Genomic DNA, 23,948 nt, shown 5'->3' on the forward strand with positions numbered 1-23,948 from the left:
TCATTTTCTACTTCATGGTTGCTTTAGAATGAACCTAAACAATTTAAATGCAATGTATAAGTCATACAACTAAAGGAATAAAATTGGTATACACCAATGTGTTTGTAATTAAAATTAATTTTTTTTATCTTATGTCCACGCACATCCATCGATGGAATATATACAAACGTGATGTGAAAAAATAAGCACGTTTCGCGGTTGCCACGCCATCGGTCAACCAATAAAACATATAAGTGACTACGGTTGACCAATCCGATCGGATTCGAAAATATGGTGAAATTGGCTAAATTTTTTACCACACTCATAATTTATTGTAATAAACTCATCCAACGGTCGGTTTTTCCATTTTCTTTGAATTGATAGGGGTTGCTCTTTGGAGTGTATGATATATAAATATAGGTTTATAAGAGTAACTACGTTTGACCTAGTTGATCGAATTCGAAACAATAACGAAATTGGCTAGATTTTCTACAATCACCATAAAACATTACAATCTCTCCATCGAGCGGTTGATTTCTCTGAATTCATTTTCTACTTCATGGTTGCTTTAGAATGAACCTAAACAATTTAAATGCAATGTCTAAGTCATACAACTAAAGGAATAAAATTGGTATACACCAATGTGTTTGTAATTAAAATTAATTTTTTTTATCTTATGTCCACGCACATCCATCGATGGAATATATACAAACGTGATGTGAAAAAATAAGCACGTTTCGCGGTTGCCACGCCATCGGTCAAACAATAAAATATATAAGTGACTACGGTTGACCAATCCGATCGGATTCTAAAATATGGTGAAATTGGCTAAATTTTTTACCATACTCATAATTTATTGTAATAAACTCATCCAACGGTCGGTTTTTCCATTTTCTTTGAATTGATAGGGGTTGCTCTTTGGAGTGTATGATATATAAATATAGGTTTATAAAAAATTAGTGTCTTTAAAAATTTATATATCAATAAATTAGTATCTATATATAAATATAGATTTTTTTTGGTACAATATAGTTATATAGATCTATTATCTTTGGTTGTATTTGATCATTATCCATTGAATTTCCAAAGCTTGATTAAAAAAAAAAACTTGTGTCTTTAAATATTTATTTATAAATAAAGCCCGCAAGGCCCGGCCCAAAAAAGCCCGCAAGGCCAAGCCCGGCCCGGCCCGAAAAAGCCCGCAAGGCCCGCTTTATATGGACGGGCTTGGATCATTTGATTTTTAATAAAGCCCGGCCCGGCCCGGCCCGCAATTATTTAAAAATATGACAAGGCCCGGCCCGGCCCGGCCCGAGCCCGCTATGAATGGGCCGGGCCCGGCCCGGCCCGTTGACGACCCCTAAATTTATCAAATCATGTCATGTCATCCTTGAATAAAAAGACTATCTTATCCTTTCAAAATCTAATGGCTCTAAATTATTTTAGCTTTCTTTTAGAAAAGATACATTATTTTATTTATTTTCTTTTTCTTTTTTTATTATATATATATAACTCGTCTAAAAAAATTTATATTTATATATTTTTGTGAATATATATATATATATATTTATCTATAATTCGTCAAAATATATATATATATATATATGTTGTTGAATATATAACGGCTCTAAATTATTTTGGCTTTCTTCTAAAAAAAAATATTGTTTGGTTTTTTTTCCTTTCTTTCTTTTTCATTATTTTGGATTTTTTTTCATTATACTTATTCAAAAAAAAGTATGGGTGTATATATATAATTCGTTAAAAACAAAGTTATATATATATATATATATATAATTCGTCCAAAAAATTTATATATTTTCGATGGAGAATGAATGTGGTGTGTGTATATATATATATATATTAATATCGTAATTATAATCCATGAAATATGGTAAATTAAAGTAATATTTAAATCTTTTAATAAATAAAATTAATGGAAGATTAGTTACCTTACATTAACAAGTTAATTTGAAAAGTCAAAAATTAAATTGGATTCACAAAAATGGAAAGAAAATGTATTTAAATCGTAATTTTAACTCATAAAATCTGGTGATTGAAAACCTAGATATCTAAATTGATTGGGAAGTTGATATCTGAAAAGAAATTGCTTAATATGGAATACAATATATTGCACATGAGGAAATTAATTTTTGAAAGTATACTTGTTTTGTTGATCCCAAATTTTTCAATAGACAATAATGATTTTTAAATGTGAATGATAGCTTCTATTTTAGTGTAAATATGTCATTAGAAAAAAGTTCCCAGTGAACTCTACTTGTTCATTATTAGCTACTTAGTACTTTTTTGTTCGAATAAGACATGTTAGTACTTAGCTGACTTTTAATTTCAATGTGAATGATATATGGCTTAAATTTTAGTGTGAATATGTTATTAGGGAAAGATTCCCCGTTGAACTTTACTATTGGCTACTTAGTACTTACTTGTTCGTGCAAGACACACTAGCTTATTTTAAGTTTCAATGGATGATGGCTTCTATTTTAGTGTGAATATGCCATTCCGGAAAGGTCTCTAGTAAACTTTACTGGCTCATTATTAGCTACTTAGCACTTATTGTTCGTGCAAGACATGCTAGCTAACTTTAAATTTCAGTGTGGATGATGACTTCTATTTTAGTGTAATTATGTCATTAGGAAAAGGTAACCAGTGAATTTTACTAGCTCATTATTGGCTACTTAGTACTTATTTGTTACTGTAAGACAATGTGCATGATGACTTCTATTTTAGTGTAATTATGCTATTAGGAAAAGATCCTGTCACGCCCCTGATTTTACACACATGAAAATCGATATATATAACCCCATAATTATATATGCGTGAACGTCCAGTCATCAATACAAAATACATGAAATCTTTTTCCCTTAAACTTACACACATATTGATGTCCTGAACCCTCAAAGTTAATATACACTCGCATCCAAAGAGTTATATATTACACAAGCTTACGAATTAAATTGTCAACAACAAAATAAAACGTAAAGGCTGCTCAGAGTAACTATATAACGGAAGTCCTTATCAAAAGTAAAGTCACAAAGGTGGCTTCCTACCGTAAAACTGCTAGCTCGCTGCCTCAACCTCGATTATCCTAACCTGCAGGATTAACCCCTACACCGTTTGAATGGTGCACCAGGTTGCCACACAACAAACCCGGTAAGCTTTTGCAAGCCCGTATGAGTAACTCAAAAACCACACATGCACAACTCGCCTAACGAGGAAACCCATCAACTCGTAAAAAGAATCACACACTCTGTTTTCCCAAAACAACACATTCTTTCCCCAAAAGAAACGAATATAAGTCACCCCGTGACAAGTCATATTAATTGAAAACTCTGACAATTCAATATGCATTCCCCAAAAATCACAATAAAGGTCACACCGTGACCAAATCATATAAATTGAAACTCTGACAATTAAATATGATAAACAAGTCCTCCCAGGACATTTAAAAGAAAGAATCCCCGAAACTCCCTTTTAAAACACATTCTCAAATCAACACAAGTCACCCCGTGACAAAATCATAATAATTGAAACTCTGACAATTAAATATGATAAACAAGTCCTCCCAGGACATTTAAAAGAAAGAATCCCCGAAACTCCCATTTAAAACACATTCTCAAATCAACACAAGTCACCCCGTGACAAAATCATAATAATTGAAACTCTAACAATTAAATATGATAAACAAGTCCTCCCAGGACATTTAAAAGAAAGAATCCCCGAAACTCCCTTTTAAAAACACGTACTCATGAGCATCAGATAGCTCCCCGCTACCCCCCATGATGTACTATGGCAACAGACTAGAGTTCTAACTGATCGTATCCACAAACCCGGCCAAAGGTGTGAAGTCCCGATATATATGCCTGAGGTTACTCCCAGCAACCCCAAATCCTCAGACCTCCCCGGTCGTCAGATCAAAACCTTTCAAAATGGTCACTCAGGACCCAAAAGTTACTCAACTCACACAAAAGGAGATGTCACCCCGTGACCTCCAATCATCAGACCTCCCCGGACGTCAGATCAAAACCTTAAATCAAACAAAAAGGAGAAATCACAACCTGCGACTCTCAGATCTTCCGACCCCCGGTCGTTAGATCAAAACATTCAAATCACATCAAAGCAACTCACACCAAATCTTGACACTTTTCAAAACAATAGAAATTCCCAATTCCCACACAATGTTTCCCGAAAAGTCAAGCCCCAAAACAATAGAATGAAACCCATCAATACCTATTGCTTCAATTCACTCATCAACCTACAAGAATATACATATTCCACGTAAATATATATATAAGTGGTCATTCACTCAGGAAGGCCACTAATACCAACTATAGTTTGCAGTTAACTAAATAACTCTCAAAACAATAAGGTCAACCCGTTCGTGAATGAACTTCGTGAGATTACTCACCTCAGATTCCCACTGCATCTTCTATACAGAACCGAACTAACACTATCACCAACAACTCGTCCAATTCACCTTTAGAAGCACCTAATCACCAATGATCTCAAATCAGTAACGATTCACATTTGATTAAAGTTCGAAACCCCCGTTTTGAACTAAAATCCTCAAAGTGGCGCCAATCGAGGCAAAACCACATCCGAGACCTCCCAAAGTCTCCGGAATACGTCCACGATCGATGTGACTAAACCACAAGTCGATCGGACACTCAAATCCTCACGGATAGAATAAATCGATCGGTATGAAACTGCAAAAATCATAACAATTCCATACGAACTCCAAAATTTGCATATTATATATCGAAACGCTCGTATCAACGAGTAGAACATATATAATACCAAAAACAGTTCCTTAAGTGGCCGGAACACCGCCGGAACGCCTCCACAGGAGGTGGCGGACCGCCGCCGGCCAAAACTCAATATTTCACAAAACTCCCAACATCAAAGTTCTTCATCTAAGCATGCTTGTGAATTGTCATAACTAGCTCGAAGTCAGAAAACAAGCTTAAGGGATCGAAAACTACCTTACAAGCCGTGAACAGTAATCCAATCCGAGTTGATCGAAGTTTCACGTGAATCGATCCAAACAACCACCAAGGATCGATCAACGAGGCTGCTCTGAGCTCAACCAAGAAGACTTGAAGCCTCGCCGACGTCGGAATAAGGATTTCCGACCGGGTCCGAAAACGCCAACCTGCTCCACCTTCTACCGCCGCCACCACCGAGAATCGGTGCTAGAGGACACCACAGGGACGACCAGACGGAGGAGATGAACTGATCTGGAAAGTTTCGTCGCCGGAGATAGCCGCAGTTCGGAGGAAAAGTCGGGTCGGATCGTCCGGGTTCGGGTCGGGTCAGCCGGATAATTTCGATTCTGAAGGTGCGAATGAGAGAGAAGAGAGAGAAAGGAATGGTTTCCGGAAAAGAAAACCAAATGAAAATAGTAAGTTTCCAACTTGGGAAACTTCTATTTATACCAAAATGGAAATTCCTTCCAATGACCATAACTTCCTCATACGAACTCCGATTCTCGCGTTCCACATATCCACGAACTCGTATCGACGCGCTCTACAACTTTCGTGAAGGAAGTTTTTAGAGAATCCCAACAAATAAAAAGTCAACCTTTGCGCCATCCCTAAAGTCACATTTTCCGAATAGAATTTCGTCCGAAACACTTCCGCTCCATCCACGAGCCACGAAACCGTCCAATAAACATAAAATTAATTCCGGAAAATGCTCGAAAAATAATTACGAATTTCTGGGGCATCACAGATCCTTAGTAAACTTTACACATCATTGGCTACTTAATACCTACTTGTTCGTGCAAGACATGTTAGCTCTTTCAGTTTCAGTAGATGATAGCTTCTATTTAAGTGTGAACATGCCATTAGGTAAAGGTCTCCTGCAGTGAACTCTACTAGCTCATCATTGGCTACTTAGTACTTATTTGTTACTGTCAGACATGTTAGCTGACTTTAAATTTCAGTGTGGATGATGATTTCTATTTCAGTGTAAATATGCCATTAGGGAAAAGTCCCCAGTAAACTTTACTGGCTCATTATTAGCTACTTATTACTTATTTGTTCGTGTAAGACATGTTAGCCGACTTTAATGTTAATGTCGACGATGCCTTCTATTTTACACCTTCCTTAATTGCACTTTTTCTTTGATTATTGCTGTGTTATACACCTATTGTTTATTGAATTTCTACATAGTATTAATAACATTATAATTGTTTTTTCATGTAAAAATAAATGAACAGTTGTATTAATGAAGTCTCACTTGACCTTTAAGGAACACTTCCTAATGTTGCGTTTGGATGAGACAATATTAAATTATCGAGAAATTTTGAAATGATGGAATCTAGAATTTTATCAATTCAATTTATTAATGATATTTTCTTACCTCTTCAATTACCAAATTTCATAGGTTTTAATTACGATTTCAATACATTTTCTTTCCATTTTTGTGGATCCAATTTAATTTTTGACTTTTCTAATTAACTTGTTAGTGTAAGGTAAACTAATCTTCCATTAATTTTATTAAATTCATTTATTAAAAGAGTTGAATATTACTTCAATTTACCAAATTTGATGGGTTATAATTAAGATATTAATATGTTTTCTTTCCATTTTTGTGGAATCAATTTTAAATTTGACTTTTTTTTAATCAACTTTTTTTTTTTAATTTTGTGGGTTAGAATTATGACATTAATATATATATATATATATATATATTTATACACACAAACACATATTTGTATATAATTTTTTTTGACGAATTATATATATAATTATATATATAACGAAAAAAGAAAAAGAAAAAGAAAACTAAAATAATATATTTTATTTTTAGATGAAAACCAAAATAATTTAGAGCCATTAGATTTTGGAAGGATAAGATAGTCTTTTTACTCAAGAATTACATGACATGATTTAGCAAATAGGTGATGTGTGTAGATGATATGACATGACACCTAGAATTGAGGCCACAAATCTTAGGCCTCATTGAGGCCACAAATCATTTTCCATTATACATACTTGGGTAGGTATGAGCAATTTAGGGGTGGCACTATTCGACACAAAATCATAACACAAATCGTACATGACATTATGTCTATTATTGTTAATTCGAAAGAAATATCGTCTTATGAGTATAGTGAGTACAATCTTCGACAAGAATGTCTTGATCATATTTGAAAGTTTTTCAAGCCAAAACATTTCTAAGGAAAAAAACAACGTCATATATACAAGCTAACCCATGCGCAATATTGTTTGTTTCACAGTGAAGATGAGAGAAAGATGACCCCTTGAGGTGCTCAAAGAGAGTGATGTACGTCAGCATGCACACATGAACTTGGACATATGGAGCTTTGATTATGAGTCAATAGAACTGGAGAAAGGGCAGTGCTGCAACGCCACTCAGACTGCATGCCCTCCCGATTAGAGCTTCGACATGTTCTCATGACCTATACATCGATGAGATAGCTCATATATGTGTATCCCACCAATGAGGCCCTCGACGAGTTCCTTCTAACAATGCCAATATCCTCAGTTTTGGTGTCTTACATAATTTTTTTTTAATAGGGTTTTGAACCCATCCTAGTTAGGAGGCTTAGGCTCCCACACGTTGTTTAGTTTATTGAACTAATATTATGTAACAGAGGTCGGGACATAAAACCTAAATCTCGTATAACAGAAAAACAATTACAATAATCTTCGTAGAGTACATACCGAATAAAATGAATAATAGCAGGAGTCTCATCTAACCAAACATAATCAATATAAAATAAACTAGCAGGGTGTGCAAGCCTATGTGCAACATAATTTGCTTCACGGTATATATGTCAGATTTCCACAAATTAAAAAGAAGTTAAATACTCCTTACAATCATAAAAAATCCGACTTAGCTCTGCTAAATTTTTCTCTTCACTCTTAAGTGCAGAAATTAGAAGGATAGAGTTGCTCTCAATTTCTATCTCCGTCCAACTTTGGTGTTACCAAGAAGAAGACCAGCTTTGCACGCCTCAGCTTCCATATTAATAACTAATGGAAAAAGGGTCTAACAATAGCTGTAATACCTGTGCCCAAATCATCTCTGACTACCACCCTGATACCCATATCACTTGTCTGGGTCTCCTTATTAATACACAATCAACGTTGATTTTGTGTTGGGGAGAGTAAAGATCTGACATCAGGAAAGCAACAACAGAAAATATAATTTATAATTGTGTGGCTTATTCCTAATTACACGGAAACTGTTTGAGTTAAAAGTTAAAACCCATCCAACACATAATAGATGGTTAAATTAGAACTGTACCAGTGCGATAGTAGTGACGATGCTCGTTGCTGTTATCATCCCTCATAATGCTTTGATCTTATACAGAATCAGAAAAAGGAAAAAGGGTAGAGAAAGTTTTTGACATATATATCATCTTCCCCTGTGGAATATGAGGCCTGTATGATATAAAATTATAACAAGAGTGAACCTTGGGATCAGATCTGGTATTTGTCAACTACAAGACCTCCCCCCCCCTTTTCCCGATAGACTCGTATGTCTATGAATAATATATACTTGTGTACTGCATATAAGTTTCTTAAATGTTGTATCCCATCCACAACCTTCCACGTTAACTTTAGAGACTTAATATATAGCACAATTCATTCCTTCGTGTGTCAACTGATTTGTTTCTCCTCTCATCTCCTCTGGATACAAGTATTATGAACAAAGTGTAGAAAACTAGTATATATTTTATAAATATTTAAGGTTGAATCAAATCAAGCATCTAAAGACCTAGAGCTCATTCATATGCACATATACTTGATATGCAGTACACAAGTATATATTATTCATAGACATACTAGTATACATGATATGCAGTACACAAGTATAGAGCTCATTCATTAGCAGCTTGATATTTCCTAAGTAATTGTTTATACAAATTGATGGATTGATTTATTACTGTATGACGTAGTCGGGTAACCCTTATAGCTTCTTAATATGGAAATATGGTAAGTAATTATTTTCACTATTGGTTTATTACATGAAATAGACCTCATTTACTCGAACGAGCTGTATTTACCTTAAAGTATCTATCGATGTATTTTGATCACTCCCTCCCCATAGGTGCCGCTAAGGTTATCGATCCAAGGCTCCAGATCAACTTGATTATTGTGGCTTTCGTTCTATGGCCGAAGGTGAAAATACAAGGACAGAATACGTTTTTTCTGGAAAATGGGGATTGCAGTGCACTGATCAATCCTTACTGGGTAGCAAAAACCAAAATAACAAACTAGAGACCAGATTTTGGTTACGCAGTGAAAACCTCAAATATGAGATTAAAAACATTGCGGGGCTCTTACTCTTGAGAACCCAAAATAATAATCATCGTATTTAAAAGGATATGTTCTTGTACAAACTTGTATAGCACTTGCTCGGCTATAAGATTTAGACAAAAGCTAACTCTAAGTTTGTCTTCCTTCTAGAACTCCTTCACTTGAATGATCTTCAAATCTTGTTCTTCTTTCTTCACAGTCTCTCTACTGATCTCGAGAGAGTATTATGCATATGAAACTATGATCACAAACACTTATACATGGACCAAGTGTTTTGACTCTTTGTGAAGACACAAACTCAAACAAACATGCAAGCTTCTATCACAAATTCCTGCGTTTCTGAATGTGTACACACCACCGAAGGATATGTTTTCAGCTAATATAATAGACCTGCGGCAACTACTCAATGAATCAAAGATTCTACCCTAATTCCCAATTAAATTGGAAAGAAACTTCCCATATATGAACTCCAACAAATCTTAAGGGAAATCAACTAGGAATAGACATGTCCTAAAAACCCTAGGACATCAATAGTACAATTTTCACAATCAGAAGACTCGTTAAAAACCTAAATACATAAAACCAAAAACCTACTTTCTAAAATCGGACTCCACATGAAACTGACTGCAGACTCGAGGATTGTAACACATGTTGCAATCCCATGCTTATGCAAATGCATTTACCTGATTCTCCAAGATCAGTAAAGAGTTTTTGAACTTTGTATGGGAATGCCAATATGACACATACAAGAATTGTACCTACAATCTCCCCCTTTGGCATTCTTATACAAAACATAAATTAGGACAAACTTTCCCCCTCAACACAGACAGGAGGAGCATCACAACTCTTCATCCATTCATTCCTGAAACACTTTATCACACATTGGTAAAGAAAATAGAATAATGTTATCTCAGTCACACATCCCATCTAATTTCTCCCCCTTTTTGAATAGGAATGACAAAGGTAACTTACGTAGCGGAAGCGATGTAGAAGGAGGATCATAAATAGATGGTGCACAGTAGACACTAGCTCAAGTCGAATCAATCAGATAAAGATAGTCCAAGTATTAATACTCCCCCTAAGGGTGATCATCTGATGAGAGATGCAAGAATGAAATGCAAACACACAATGAGTGGGTTGTATCTAAATGCTAAGAACAGATTTAATTCGCATAGCTTTTCCAACAAGAGCAATACCACTTAACCATAAATAAGGGTGCAACAAAATAAGTTCACACGAGTGAATTGAATCCGAAAATCACAAAGTAAGATAGAGGTTGATCGAGTATTCTATTCCTCTTGTTGTGGAGAGTGAACATATCTCAAGATGGGGTGTGTAATATTTGTGGAAACCTGGAAACCAAGGCTCACATATTTAAGCACGTAAACTATATTCCCCTTATAACACCGTGTGGGCATAATTCGGATTTTTTTTTTGCCTTTCACACAAAGTACTATTTTTGCTCAAGAAGACTACGATCCATGTAATGAGTATTATGCTAGCAGCTCCCAAGTCAGATGACCTTAGGGTGCTAGATGTAACAAGGACATCCCAAAGAGCACATCTACTCGAGTCAATAGTTTCACAATCCACCGGGGTCACCAAACCATTCCCGTTTCTTCCCAATCCTCATATCGTTCGTCACGACAGAGGCCTGTTTACTTTGGGAATAGCCTGGCCATGCTTCATAAACAAACTATAATATATATATATATATATATATATTTATATCAAGGAGCAACCAACATGAGTAATTTCGTGTATGAGAAATGAGAACAAGCTAACCATCAATTAAGACTTACCACCACTTAGAGTATCTGTGCATGTGAGAATTCAAGGTGATAGAGAATATGTTGTTCAAGCTCACAATTACAGAGTGATGTAAGAACAGATTCAAAACGTGCTAGGCACCTTAATGCACACAGATTTAAAGAAAAGAGTACGACCCTTGTTAATCTAAGTTCAAAATAATCTGTCAGACACTCGGGGATACAAACCACCATTTTTCAATCCTGAATTTCCAGAAACTAAACCAAACAATGCAGAAACGTAAAGAAAATGCACTTATACTATCATGAAGACATACACCATGAATGTATGCAAAATGGATCAAATGAAGTGAGAGTATCAATACTTAGAGCATCCACCAACAGTGCTTCTAAGTGATTCAAAATGAGTTCTGTCTAACGGCTTAGAAAAAGAATTAGCCAATTTATGTTCAGTAGGAACGAAAGCAAGCTCAAGCATATTATCAAGATTATCTAGCAGAAAAATGATTATTTGAACCTTTTTTAATCCAGATTTGCTTATGCTTTGTTTTTGTTTCCAGATCCACAGGGATTGAAGCCAGCTTTGCAATCTTGGCGATCAGATTCAGACCCTCTTTCAACTCAGCTTGCAATGAGGCATGTGAGTTAATTCTCAACGTTTTCCTCTGATTTTGAGTAACCCTGCGAAGCATATTGCACTTATGACGTATGTGTCCTAATTTTCCACAATAATGACAAGTAGGAATGAAGTTTTTGGGGTTATGAATATACCTGGGCTGACAAAGTTTGTCAGGACTTACGGAGGAGCTTTTCTGAAGTGTTTGGTGAGCCACACGTGGTTCTGATTTTGCAAGCAACTTGGAACCAGACCCATTTTCACAAGAACTTTGTGACTGACTTGAAGAACTCTCACCTCCCTTAATTTTTACAAAAGCCAATGGTTTGCAGGATTCACCATTATATCCTAATCCTTCTTTATTGCCATGAGCTTTGCCAATTCCCATCATCTTAGGTACTTTTTCAGATTCAATGGAGAATTTGTTAAAGCTTTCCTTGACCCTCAATAATTCTTCCTGCAATTTCTCATTCTCAAGGGTTAGAGACACATTTAAGGAAGATTGAGCCTTAATTTCAACCTGCAAAACTTTGATTTTGTTAGTAATCTCATCATGCTCCTTGTCCCAATTTTGAGACTTGACCTTACCCTGCAAAACATTTATCTTAGCAACAAGTTCAGTACGCTCATCTTTCCATTCTTTTAAAAATATTTCAAATCTTTTCTCAATCTTCTCTTTCTCACCCCTTAAGAATTCAATTTCCTCTTCAAGTTTATTATTTTTCTTAAGAACAATTCTTAAGGCATTATACAATTGCTTGCATTTTTCATTTGTTTTTTCATCAAAAGTGTCATCTTCTAAATTAGAAACATCAGATAACTCAGAATTAAAAGAGGAAGTAAGAGCAAGATTTACCTCTTCATCACTATCACTCCATGTGGTCTTTAAAGCCTTGTTATCACGTGAATTATACTTCTTGTTGCCACAATTGGCAGCAAGATGTCCAATTCCACCACACTCAAAGCATTTAGGTTTTTTAGGAATTTTTTTTGAAGAGTTTCCAAAGGAGTTTTTGTTTTTCAGAAAATTTTTGAACTTTTTCTTCAACAACGATAAATTCACATAATCATCATCAACATCATCTTTCTTTTTAACAGAAGAGAAAGCAATATTTTTTACCTTTTTCTCGGGCTTGATCCTCATCTCAAAGGTTTTGAGATTACCTATCAGTTTATCAAGAGAATAGGTGTCCAGGTCTTGAGTCTCCTCTATGGCAATTAGCTTTGCTTGAAATTTTGAAGGAAGAGCCCTGAGAAATTTCTTAACTATTCGGTGCTCCTCAAATGGATCATCAAGGCTACGACATTGGTTTGTCACATTGAGAAGTCGAGTGTGAAAATCATCAATTGATTCATCTTCCCCCATGGTCACGTTCTCAAATTCCAATACGAGTCTTTGAAGCTTCTGACCTCTAACCTTCTTGTTTCCCTCATAAGTAACCTGAAGTAGATCTCAAGCTTGTTTGGCTGTGTCACAGTGGCTAATTCTCATCCTCTCCTTCTTGGACAAAGCTGTGAATAGTGAATTCCTTACCTTAAAGTCACAAGTTCTATCACGAACTTCCTCTTATGTCCATTCCTTCCTAGGTTTGAGAACCCTTGCAGAGGACCCTTCTACTTTCTTTGATTCTTCTACCTTGGTTGGGTGTTCCCATCCTGACAAGACCCACCCCGAATTCCACCCTGGAATCCGAAGTGGCCCTGCGGGACCTACCTTTAAAGAAGATTTACCAAAAATTTCGGCATAACCTCCCTTAAAAATGGTTAACCCAAAAACCTGCGGAAAACCAAAATTCACTTCTAATTATCCAACCACAACTCCTGGAGCCACCCTGCTCCCAAATTCAAACAATCATCCCAAAGCTAATATCATCATACATAATCTCCAAAGGGTACAAGTTACTACAATCACCAAAGTTAGGTCATAGACCTCAAATATAATTGTTAACGTTAGAGATTGAGCGGGATCTCTAGTTAGCTTTAGAGAGAGAGAGAGAGAGTGACACGAGATGTATAGTGGTTCACCTCCCGCCTTAGCGAGAGACTACGTCCACTTGAAAGCTTATACTAGTGTGTCGAGCCTTGCGGCCCAAGTGCATTACAAAGTGTGTAATGGAGTGTGTTGAATGTGGGAGGAGGCATTCCTTTTATAGATGAAGGAATGCCTCTCATTTACTTGTTCTTCGATGTGGGACAAGCAAAGCTACTATTCTAGTCTATTTAACATGTAGAAAGCTATGTTATGGGGGCATCTTGGCAAGGGCGGAAAGGTGGCTTCCCGGTGGCGGATTTGTGACTTCCGGATACCGCCGCGTAGCCTGAACATAGGGCTACACGATGCATGTCTCGGTTGGGCCTTGCCATGTCTTGTGGATGTCCCAAAGTAGGTGTTACTTATGCTTGGTGATGTAGTAAATACTCCATATTGTTGGAGGTATGTACAAGTCCCCGAAGTCCCCGAGTAAGAGGAGCTTCTTGGTTGGGGAGTTATAACCACGAAGTCATCAAGCATAAGTAACCGGGCGGCACGGAGCCCCTACAAGTCCCCGAACTCCGTAAGCAAGAAGGGACTCGTTAACCTGCACAACAAAGACAAAAAACAGGCATATGTAGAATGCTCGTTGCATTGGGCAACAAATGTGAGTTGCAATGATATGCGTTGGCATATATGAACGTATGGGGTGCGTGATACATGTTGATGTATACATGCGAATGGCGCCGAGTACGATCAAATATGACGTACAAACTCGAGAGCGCGTATGGTCGTGTGAGCATATGGATTGCATATGATAAATGTAAGTTGTATGAGCGCTGCGAAGGTAAACGTTTGTAATTCGTGAATGATGAATACGTGAACGCTTAAGTTTCTTTGGTTGTCGCTTCGTGTTAATGGAACGCGAAAAGAATTCAATTTGTCACGGGCGACAGATGGTAGAAGAATTCAATGTTCCATTAACGTGTTGTGTGTCGAGTAGACATGAGTGCAAAGCTCGAGGATTGCCGGGCAGGCATGAGCGGAAAACTCAGGGTTGCCGGGAAGGCATGAGCGGGAAGCTCGGGGGTTGCCGGGAAGGCATGAGCGGGAAGCTCGAGGGTTGCCGGGAAGGCATGAGCGGGAACTCGTGGGTTGCCGGGAAGGCATGAGCGGAAGCTCGTAGGTGCCGGGAAGGCATGAGCGGGAAGCTCGAGGGTCGCCGGGAAGGCGTGAGCGGAAGCTCGTGGGTGCCGGGAAGGCATGAGCGGAAAGCTCGTGAGCGGAAGCTCAAGGGTTGCCGGGAAGGCATGAGCGGAAAGCTCGTGAGCGGAAGCTCAAGGGTTGCCGGGAAGGCATGAGCGGAAAGCTCGTGAGCGGAAGCTCAAGGGTTGCCGGGAAGGCATGAGCGGAAAGCTCGTGGGTGCCGAGAAGGCATGAGCGGAAAGCTCGTGAGCGGAAGCTCAAGGGTTGCCGGGAAGGCATGAGCGGAAAGCTCGTGAGCGGAAGCTCAAGGGTTGCCGGGAAGGCATGAGCGGAAAGCTCGTGAGCGGAAGCTCAAGGGTTGCCGGGAAGGCATGAGCGGAAAGCTCGTGAGCGGAAGCTCAAGGGTTGCCGGGAAGGCATGAGCGGAAAGCTCGTGAGCGGAAGCTCAAGGGTTGCCGGGAAGGCATGAGCGGAAAGCTCGTGGGTGCCGAGAAGGCATGAGCGGAAAGCTCGTGAGCGGAAGCTCAAGGGTTGCCGGGAAGGCATGAGCGGAAGCTCGGGGTGCCGCGAAGGCATGAGCGGAAAGCTCGTGAGCGGAAAGCTCAAGGGTTGCCGGGAAGGCATGAGCGGAAGCTCGGCGGTGCCGCTGAGGCACTAACGGGTAGCTCGATGGTGATGCCCTGAGGCATGAGCGTTGCCGTTGCTAATTATGCTGGGCTGTATGTATAAGTCCCCGAAGTCCCCAGTCAAGGAGGGTGTGCTCGCGGGTTGATACCAAAGCGTAGCTTCGTGCCGTATATCAAGCATAATTAGTGCGAGTGCGTCGTCCATCTAGAATTGTTGGAGCGAACGCTTTTGCCCTTTCGGGTGGGCCCCTGCTAGGCCCGCCAGGGAGTCCCCCACTCCTGGCTATAGACCTCCGTATGGTCGGAAAATTGTTTGATGAGGGGAGCTGCGCGGAGCAGAGGGTGTTGGGTAGCGAGCCCAATCTTAGATACCCAAGCGTCGGGGTTAACTGCCGGATCAATGGCTGCCGTGGGCTGTGTTAACTAGTCCCTAGCTGTTTTCTCGAAAGAGAAACTTGACTGCAATGCCGCGTAGCGGTCATTGTCATTATGAGGCGTTGCCTTACCGCTTGGCGGTTGAATGAAAAATGATAAACACATAGAGCAAGTAATAATATTTTGTTTGAGTGTCCCATACTTATTTAATTTTGCAATTAAAATAGAAGCATGTCATATGTGTATAGCATGTACTTGTAATGTGGATGCTAATATCATTTTTGCATTTTTGTAGATATGCTAATGGATCATTGAGATCGGTATGTGAAGCATGGCATATCTAGCATGTAAGGCCTAGAAGGCGTTGCCAAATCTACAAAATGTTGTTGGCATGCTTAAAAGTTATGGAAACATGTAGAGATACACCAAGTGTGATATTCTATAAGCATGCTTGGAAGTAGTAAAAGCATGTGATTGGCATGGCATTAGCTCAATTTGAAAGAGCGTAAAATGTAAGATATAGTTACTTATCTTATGCCGATTTGGAGGCTAGCGGAGTTGGCCGAGCGTGACGGTTCATTGCTCCGGCGAATCACCTTAGTAGAAGGATGACGATTTCACTAATTTGGGGAAATGATCGGTGATTATGTCTCCCTAATATAAGATAAAGTAAGTGATTAGCATGTAATCTATATATTTGAAGGAATCCCTGCTCGAATGATTTGTTTATATATGTACTCACGAATTACTCCAAACGATGTGATGTCATAGTAACATGAATTGCATGGATGACCACACGATTAAGTGGTTACATTTATTTTGGTCAGAGTATACTAGCTAATTCTGTGAGATAGCATATAACATCATGGTATGAATTATGGTTTTTGTGTAATACACAACATGCATGTGCACAACTATACATAATAGTGAGTTTTAGTTTCTCTTAGGAGTATATCAGGTCATGGTATTGAACATGTTCACGTGTATTGATCTGTGCATGGCATTTGAACATATTATATTAACGTATCACATTTATGAATCATATATATGCACTGAGCTGCACTAGTGTGGCACTAGAGTAGCATATATGGTTTGGGATATGCTGCCGGTCTCAATAATATATAGTAGACCACGTAAAGAAATTGTGGATGTGCGTTGTACTAGTTGTACTGCTGCACGCGTATCTTTGTCAGGTTTTGATAGGAGGCATCGAACACGTGGTGGCCAAAGGTCCATATATATGTTGGTATGCACAGTGTAGTGAGCAAGATAGATGCTTTTGATGACATAGGGGTATGTGCGTAGCACATGGGCTCATGGATGCTTTGACAGGTGGGTTGACAAGAAGTACACACATATATATATATATATGCATGTGCATGTATACCATAAGTCAATGATTTGAAATGCATGTCGTTCACGTGGTGAAGACAGTTTTCCCCTAAAGCAATGATAATATATCATACTATATATGCCTTGGAAAGAAAAAACTCATCTGTTCGTCCGTTTTGCAGAAAGATGGCTCTGGGCCAGGCCTTCGCCGACAAAACTTCAACGTTCCAGCGGGCTAGCACAGCTCTGTGCAGATGACTGACGGTCGGTGGTTACTAGCGGAGGAAGAAGCAGTCCGGCGAAGGTTGGTCAGCGGAGGAGACGCTCAGCGGTGAACAGTCCAGCGGAGGTGAAGTTCGGCGGAGCGGAGGGGAGCTCAGCTAGCGGACCTCGTGGATGGAGCTCGGAGCTCAGCGGAGGTTTGAGTTCGGCGGAGCTTCGGGTTCGGCGGTGGTTTTGTCGGCGGAGGCTCCGAGTTCGGAGGAGCTGGAGTGCAGCGGACCTGCATCTCGGCGGAGGCTCTGAGTTCGGCGAATCCTTGTCGGCGGAGGCGCTGCTTAGTGGAGGCGTTGCTCAACGCAGAAGCTCAGCGGAGGTTCGGAGTTGACCGGCGGTGCGGTAAGACCTCCTGGCGGTGCCTGATGGTTGCCATGGTGCCCAGAGTATTTTTCTGGGTGTGGGGAGAGTTGTGGTTTGTTCAGCGGTGAACTTGCAGGTGTTCGAAGCTCGTCGCTGGCCGCTTGGCGATTAATGTCGACTCTCAGCAGTTGACGCTGATTCTCGGCGGTGTGTCAAAGAGACTTTGGCGGAGGAGTTTTTTGCCTCTGAAAGTGTGCAGCGGAAGATGCTACCCAGCGGTGATGCTATCCAGAGGATGCCAGCGGAAAATGCCCGGCGGTGAAGCATAGAACAGGCTGCCCAGCGGTGAAGTTCAGCGGAGGGTTGTCCGGCGGAGGAGCTCGGCGGAGGTTTCCGCTGACGGTGATGACACTGGCAGGAGGTGAGAGGTCTTGATCTTGCAAAAATTTGGGTGTTGAAATCAGATTTGGACTGGCGCTGTTGTTAGCTAGCGGAGGAAGCTTGGTGATGCCGCCGATGGATCCTAGCGGAAGAAGTTTCCCGCTGACGAAGCTTAGCGGAGGAAGTTCGTCGCTGGTTGCTGTTGGAGCTTTGGTGTGCTAGCGGTGTACAACTAGCGGAAGAGGTTTTGGTCAGCGGAAGCCTAGCGGAGCGGTGAAGCCTTAGCTGGCGGAGCTCGTAGGAGCTGCGGTCGCTGGCGGGTCCTCGGAGCTACAGTTGGGCGGAGGAACGCAGCGGAGGTTGCCAGCGAGTTGGGCGGAGGAGAGCCTAGCGGCGTTGACTGGCGGAGCGGAGAGCAGCGAAGAAGCGGGGTGTCCAGATGAAATCGCTGGGTGTCCAGAGGTTTTGCCGCCAAGTTTTTTTTTTTTTTTTTTTTTTTTTGAATAGTTCAGCGGTGACCTTTTTTGAGTTGGGCGTTGACCAAAAGTTGATCAACCCTTGATGGGCGTTGACTTTGCCTACGGGCGTTGACCGACCCCGCCGGGCGTTGACCAGCCATGTTGGGCGTTGACCGGCCCCAATTTGATGTTGAATGAGTGTCGACTCGACATTTTTGGGTCAAAGTTCGTGGTAGGTGACGAAGCCTTTGTGTTGGCTTCCCACAGACGGCGCCAATGTTAACGTTAGAGATTGAGCGGGATCTCTAGTTAGCTTTAGAGAGAGAGAGAGAGAGTGACACGAGATGTATAGTGGTTCACCTCCCGCCTTAGCGAGAGACTACGTCCACTTGAAAGCTTATACTAGTGTGTCGAGCCTTGCGGCCCAAGTGCATTACAAAGTGTGTAATGGAGTGTGTTGAATGTGGGAGGAGGCATTCCTTTTATAGATGAAGGAATGCCTCTCATTTACTTGTTCTTCGATGTGGGACAAGCAAAGCTACTATTCTAGTCTATTTAACATGTAGAAAGCTATGTTATGGGGGCATCTTGGCAAGGGCGGAAAGGTGGCTTCCCGGTGGCGGATTTGTGACTTCCGGATACCGCCGCGTAGCCTGAACATAGGGCTACACGATGCATGTCTCGGTTGGGCCTTGCCATGTCTTGTGGATGTCCCAAAGTAGGTGTTACTTATGCTTGGTGATGTAGTAAATACTCCATATTGTTGGAGGTATGTACAATAATACATACAAGTTTGGGTTACATATCCCTTAGTAATCAGAGCATTCTAGGAATATAAATAGACAAGGAGTGCAGTAGGTTAAACAGGTAACCTATGGAAGGTGATGGCGGAAGCAGGTGCGGTCACTATGGCTCACACTCATACACCGAGCAACAATACTGCAATCTGGGCATTTGAAACCGAAGGGCCCAGGGAAAAGTATATAAAAACGTTAGCGTGAGTGGACAAAAATAAATAATTGAAAGAAAAAGGGTTTTATACTTTTCCACATTTATCTCAATAAAACTCCCGATGCATGCAATAATAAAAAAAAGACCGACTAGCCCCGCTAGTCAAGAACAACAACAAAAGAACATGGGGAAAATGGGTTCACCATACGGGAATGGAGCCCCTCAGGCTCAACCTACCCTCGACTGCCACTCACACATAGATTGTGCGAGGAGGAGAACTAATAACCTCAACTACCACTCACACATAGATTGTGCGAGGAGGAGAATATCACCTCGACTACCACCCACGTGAGGAGGAGAAAGCTACCTCACTGCCACTCACAAACACAAAGTAAGTGAGGAGGAGACCTATTCACATGACCCGCGTATGGTGAGGAAGAAGATCGTCAAAAGCCAGTAAATCTGTATAATTTCCCCACTTATCTCGAAAAATTGGAATCCAATGAATAAAGACGTGACCCCGCACGCCAAGCTCATCTCAGGTTCAAATATAAATAGGGTATAAATAAGTATAGATTTCCGAATCCGCATAAATCAAAATCCTCAAATCGAGCATAATGAATCTAAATTCAAAAGTTCAAACCAATAAATCATTCAATAATCCAAACCAAAATAAAATGCTCGATAATTAAATTGATAAATCGATAAACTCAAAACTTGCGGAATATAATTTGCATGCATCAATTAAAATCAAAGGTCCACTCACAATATACGGTCAATCCTGACGTCGCTCGTGATTCTCCTCGTATGGAGACTCCTCTCATCCTGTACGAATAACAATCATAAATATATAATTCACAGGACGGAACTTTAACTTTACGATACTTAATTGGAAATTTAAAACATCCCCCTTCCTAACATCCGACTCCTCAACCCTCTACAATTTCCATCCTTAATACTCCATCCATATTCAATCATCGATAAATAAATTCTAGAGTGAATTCGAAAGAATTCCGGTGATCGAATTCACATAAATCGTTAATTAATCAATTAAACAAAATTCGTAATTCCTCCAATTTCCACCAAACTTCATACATTACATTCTACAATCGTTATAGCGTATATGGGGTCAAAACGACAATTAAAACACTGCTTTACGCGCCTCCATGCGCTACCTACAGTCCCCACGCGCCGGCGGCGACCTCCTCCGATGACCACCAAACTCCGGCACTAGCATCTACACAACAAGCCCAATCAACTTCCAAACTACAACATCATCCAATTTTACCTCGAAGTGGCCGAATCAAGCCGGTGAAGGAAAGCCCCGAAGCTTCAAGAACCCTAGAAATGAAAAATTGTCAATTCGACTTCTACAATACAAATTGGAATGAACCACCTTAGGGGAAATAATCTCCATCAAAAACCGAACCTTCGATGGGAAAATGGTGGCCGGAGGTGGTCGGAATGGCCGGGAATCGGCAAAATCCCAAAACTGCAACCGGAGCACTTCTTGCTTCGATCCGGGCTTTCACGGCCAAAACTCCCCAATCCTAGATCACTGGTATCACGAGCGGGTTGAGGCGCCCCTGTGGTGACCGGTTGCACGCCAGATGGTGGCCGGAAAGTGAGGAATCGGAGGGAGGAAGAAAACCCGAAGGAGAAAGGGGGAGAGTCGGGGGAGAGGAGAGAGAAAGAGGGGTGGGTTTCCGGTTTTGGAAACCTACCCGGGTAACTTTCCTTATATATCAAAAATTTACCATGAACAGTAATTTTCGTAATTCACTCATAACTTTTTCATACGAACTCCGATTTTTACGTACCACATATGCATGCGCTCGGTTTAACGCCCTCTACAACTTTCATGAAGGAAATTTTCTCAAATTATTAACTCACAAAAAGTCAATTTTTAACCACCCCCTAAACGTTAAAATTATAACCGCGAACGGTAACCATAAGGAATTTCATGCAACTCAGTAAAAAGGGTATCTCAGATATGGGGTGTAACACATCCATTCTCAACTATATTCTACATGTTTTCATCTTGAGAGTAGAGAAAAGCCCTCATCATGATCTTCCATTGTGAGTAATCTTCACCATCAAACAAAGGAGGGTAATTTATCGAACTGGAGGCTCTGTTATATTCACGTTTCATCCTTGACCACGGATCAACTAAAAAGCTTTAGAACCTACTTTGATGCCAAGTGAAAATACAAGGACATAATACCTTTTTTTGGAAAATGCGGATTGCAGTGCACTGATCAATCCTTACTGGGCAGCAGAAACCAAAATAACAAACTAGATACCAGATTTTGGTTACGCAGTGAAAACCTCAAATATGAGATTAAAAACACTGCGGGGCTCTTACTCTTGAGAACCCAAAATAATAATCATCTTATTCAAAAGGATATGTTCTTGTACAAACTTGTATAGCACTTGCTCGGCTATAAGATTTGGACAAAAGCTAACTCTAAGTTTGTCTTCCTTCTAGAACTCCTTCTCTTGAATGATCTTCAAATCTTGTTCTTCTTTCTTCACAGTTTCTCTACTGATCTCGAGAGATATTATGTATATGAAACTATGATCACAAACACTTATACATGGACCAAGTGTTTTGACTCTTTGTGAAGACACAAACTCAAACAAACATGCAAGACCCTATCACAAATTCTTTTATTTCTGAATGTGTACACACCACCGAAGGATATGTTTTCAGCTAATATAATAGACCTGCGGCAACTACTCAATGAATCAAAGATTCTACCCTAATTCCCAATTAAATTGGAAAGAAACTTCCCATATATGAACTCCAACAAATCTTAAGGGAAATCAATTAGGAACAAGGTTCGAAAAATCGCTAGGCGCTAGTCAGGCAGTGGCCAGGGGACTAGCCCCCAGACGCTTAGGCGGGTGACTAGGCGGCGCCTAGGCGGTTTTGTATTTTTAAAATTTTTAATTTAATTTTATAATATATAATTATATAACTAAGAATATTTAGACTTAAAAGAGGAAAATAATTGTTAAATTGTCAAATAATTAATTGAAACAAGGACACCTCATGCCTAGAGGCTAGACCTTTAATTAAACATGGCAGCACATGAATTCAAATTGTTTTCTTCACATCACACGTGCATACTTATCCATTTCTCTTGCCTTCCCAGCCACACACTGAGAAAGGCCACCCCTACCTCTGCGATCCAACATGGACTTGGCTATGAAGCTTCACTACATCAAAGGGATCTACTTTTTCAAAAGTGATGCAGTTAAGGGGCTTACGGTGAATGACTTCAAGAAGCCTATGTTCCAACTGCTCCAACTATACTTCGCCGTCTCTGGGAGAATCCGGAGATCCAGAACAAGCCGGCCTTTCCTCGTGTGTAATGACGGCGGTGTAAGAACTGTGGAGGCATGTTGTGACGAAGCCATTGATGAATGGTTGGCCATGGCTGTGGAGGATGATTCTGTATTTGATGGCCTGGCTTATAATCAAGCACTTGGTGATCCTGATCTTGGTTTCTCTCCTTTGGTCTTTGTACAGGTAAAATCACTAGCTCATTACTCTGGTCAATTATGGAAATGGCCTCCACCAGTTTCAGAATTTCGCCTTCTTCCACTAACGATATTCTCTTGTTCGCGCCTCCACCATCAGAAATAGCATGCTCAACACGTATGGCCGACTAGTCCACTGTGCTTGCCTTGAAATCCGCCGTACTTCGCCGTGAAATCCGCCTAGCCCAACCGCCAAGCTTGTTCCACCTAGCCGCCTAGGTGCCCGCCCAGCCGCCTAGGTGCCCGCCCAGGCCGCCTAGGCCCTCGCCCAGATCCAGAACTCCCAGAGGTACCGATTACCTATTAGGCGAGTCAGAGAGCCGCCGCCCAGCGCCTAGGCGCCGCCTAGGCGGCCTGGGCGGCCGAGTTTTAGAACACTGATTAGTACTCTCTCTTGTAATTGTGTTTCTCTGTTTTTTTTTTTTTAGTTAGCAAGTCAATCATGAATTAAACATCATTATACAATAAACTAATTTTTCTCGTGAATCTTATTGCTGGTTAGGGAAAAAAAACATAATGGGCAAGACGAAGTGCAATCTTTCAAAAGTTCTCCCGTAACTGAGTTTGGGAATTTAACCTCTCACATCTGATTAATCAACGTTGATTCAAGATACCATTCCCAGTGATATAAAACATTCTATAGAGTGATGATATGACTAAAGTCAAAATGAAATCAAAGCGTCAATAATTGCAAAATTATCAATTAATTCAAGTCAAAACCATGATTAGCGCAAGCCATACCAAAATCAAACTAAGACGAACAGAACGCACAAATTTTAAGCTCCTAGTCCACCAAATCACTGAGAAATTGATCTTTTTAGCGGAGAACGATGGATTGAAATACACCAAA

General features: G+C 40.2%; 1 protein-coding gene across 1 annotated transcript; it reads left to right on the forward strand.

Moving 5' to 3' along the window:
- The first annotated feature begins 22,751 nt into the window (after positions 1-22,751).
- Positions 22,752-23,293, forward strand: LOC112177978 (protein ECERIFERUM 26-like). Its single transcript, XM_024316209.2, has 2 exons — positions 22,752-23,087; positions 23,199-23,293. Exons 1-2 carry the CDS (start codon positions 22,752-22,754, stop codon positions 23,202-23,204), a joined length of 342 nt encoding a protein of 113 aa, XP_024171977.1. The 3' UTR covers positions 23,205-23,293.
- Positions 23,294-23,948: the final 655 nt, after the last annotated feature.

Source organism: Rosa chinensis, chromosome 7 (genome assembly GCF_002994745.2).
Source record: "Rosa chinensis cultivar Old Blush chromosome 7, RchiOBHm-V2, whole genome shotgun sequence".
Taxonomy (NCBI): domain Eukaryota; kingdom Viridiplantae; phylum Streptophyta; class Magnoliopsida; order Rosales; family Rosaceae; genus Rosa; species Rosa chinensis.

Coding starts and splice junctions, on each gene's coding strand:
- LOC112177978 (XM_024316209.2), top strand. CDS start 22,752: ATGGACTTGGCTATGAAGCTTCACTACATCAAAGGGATCTACTTTTTC.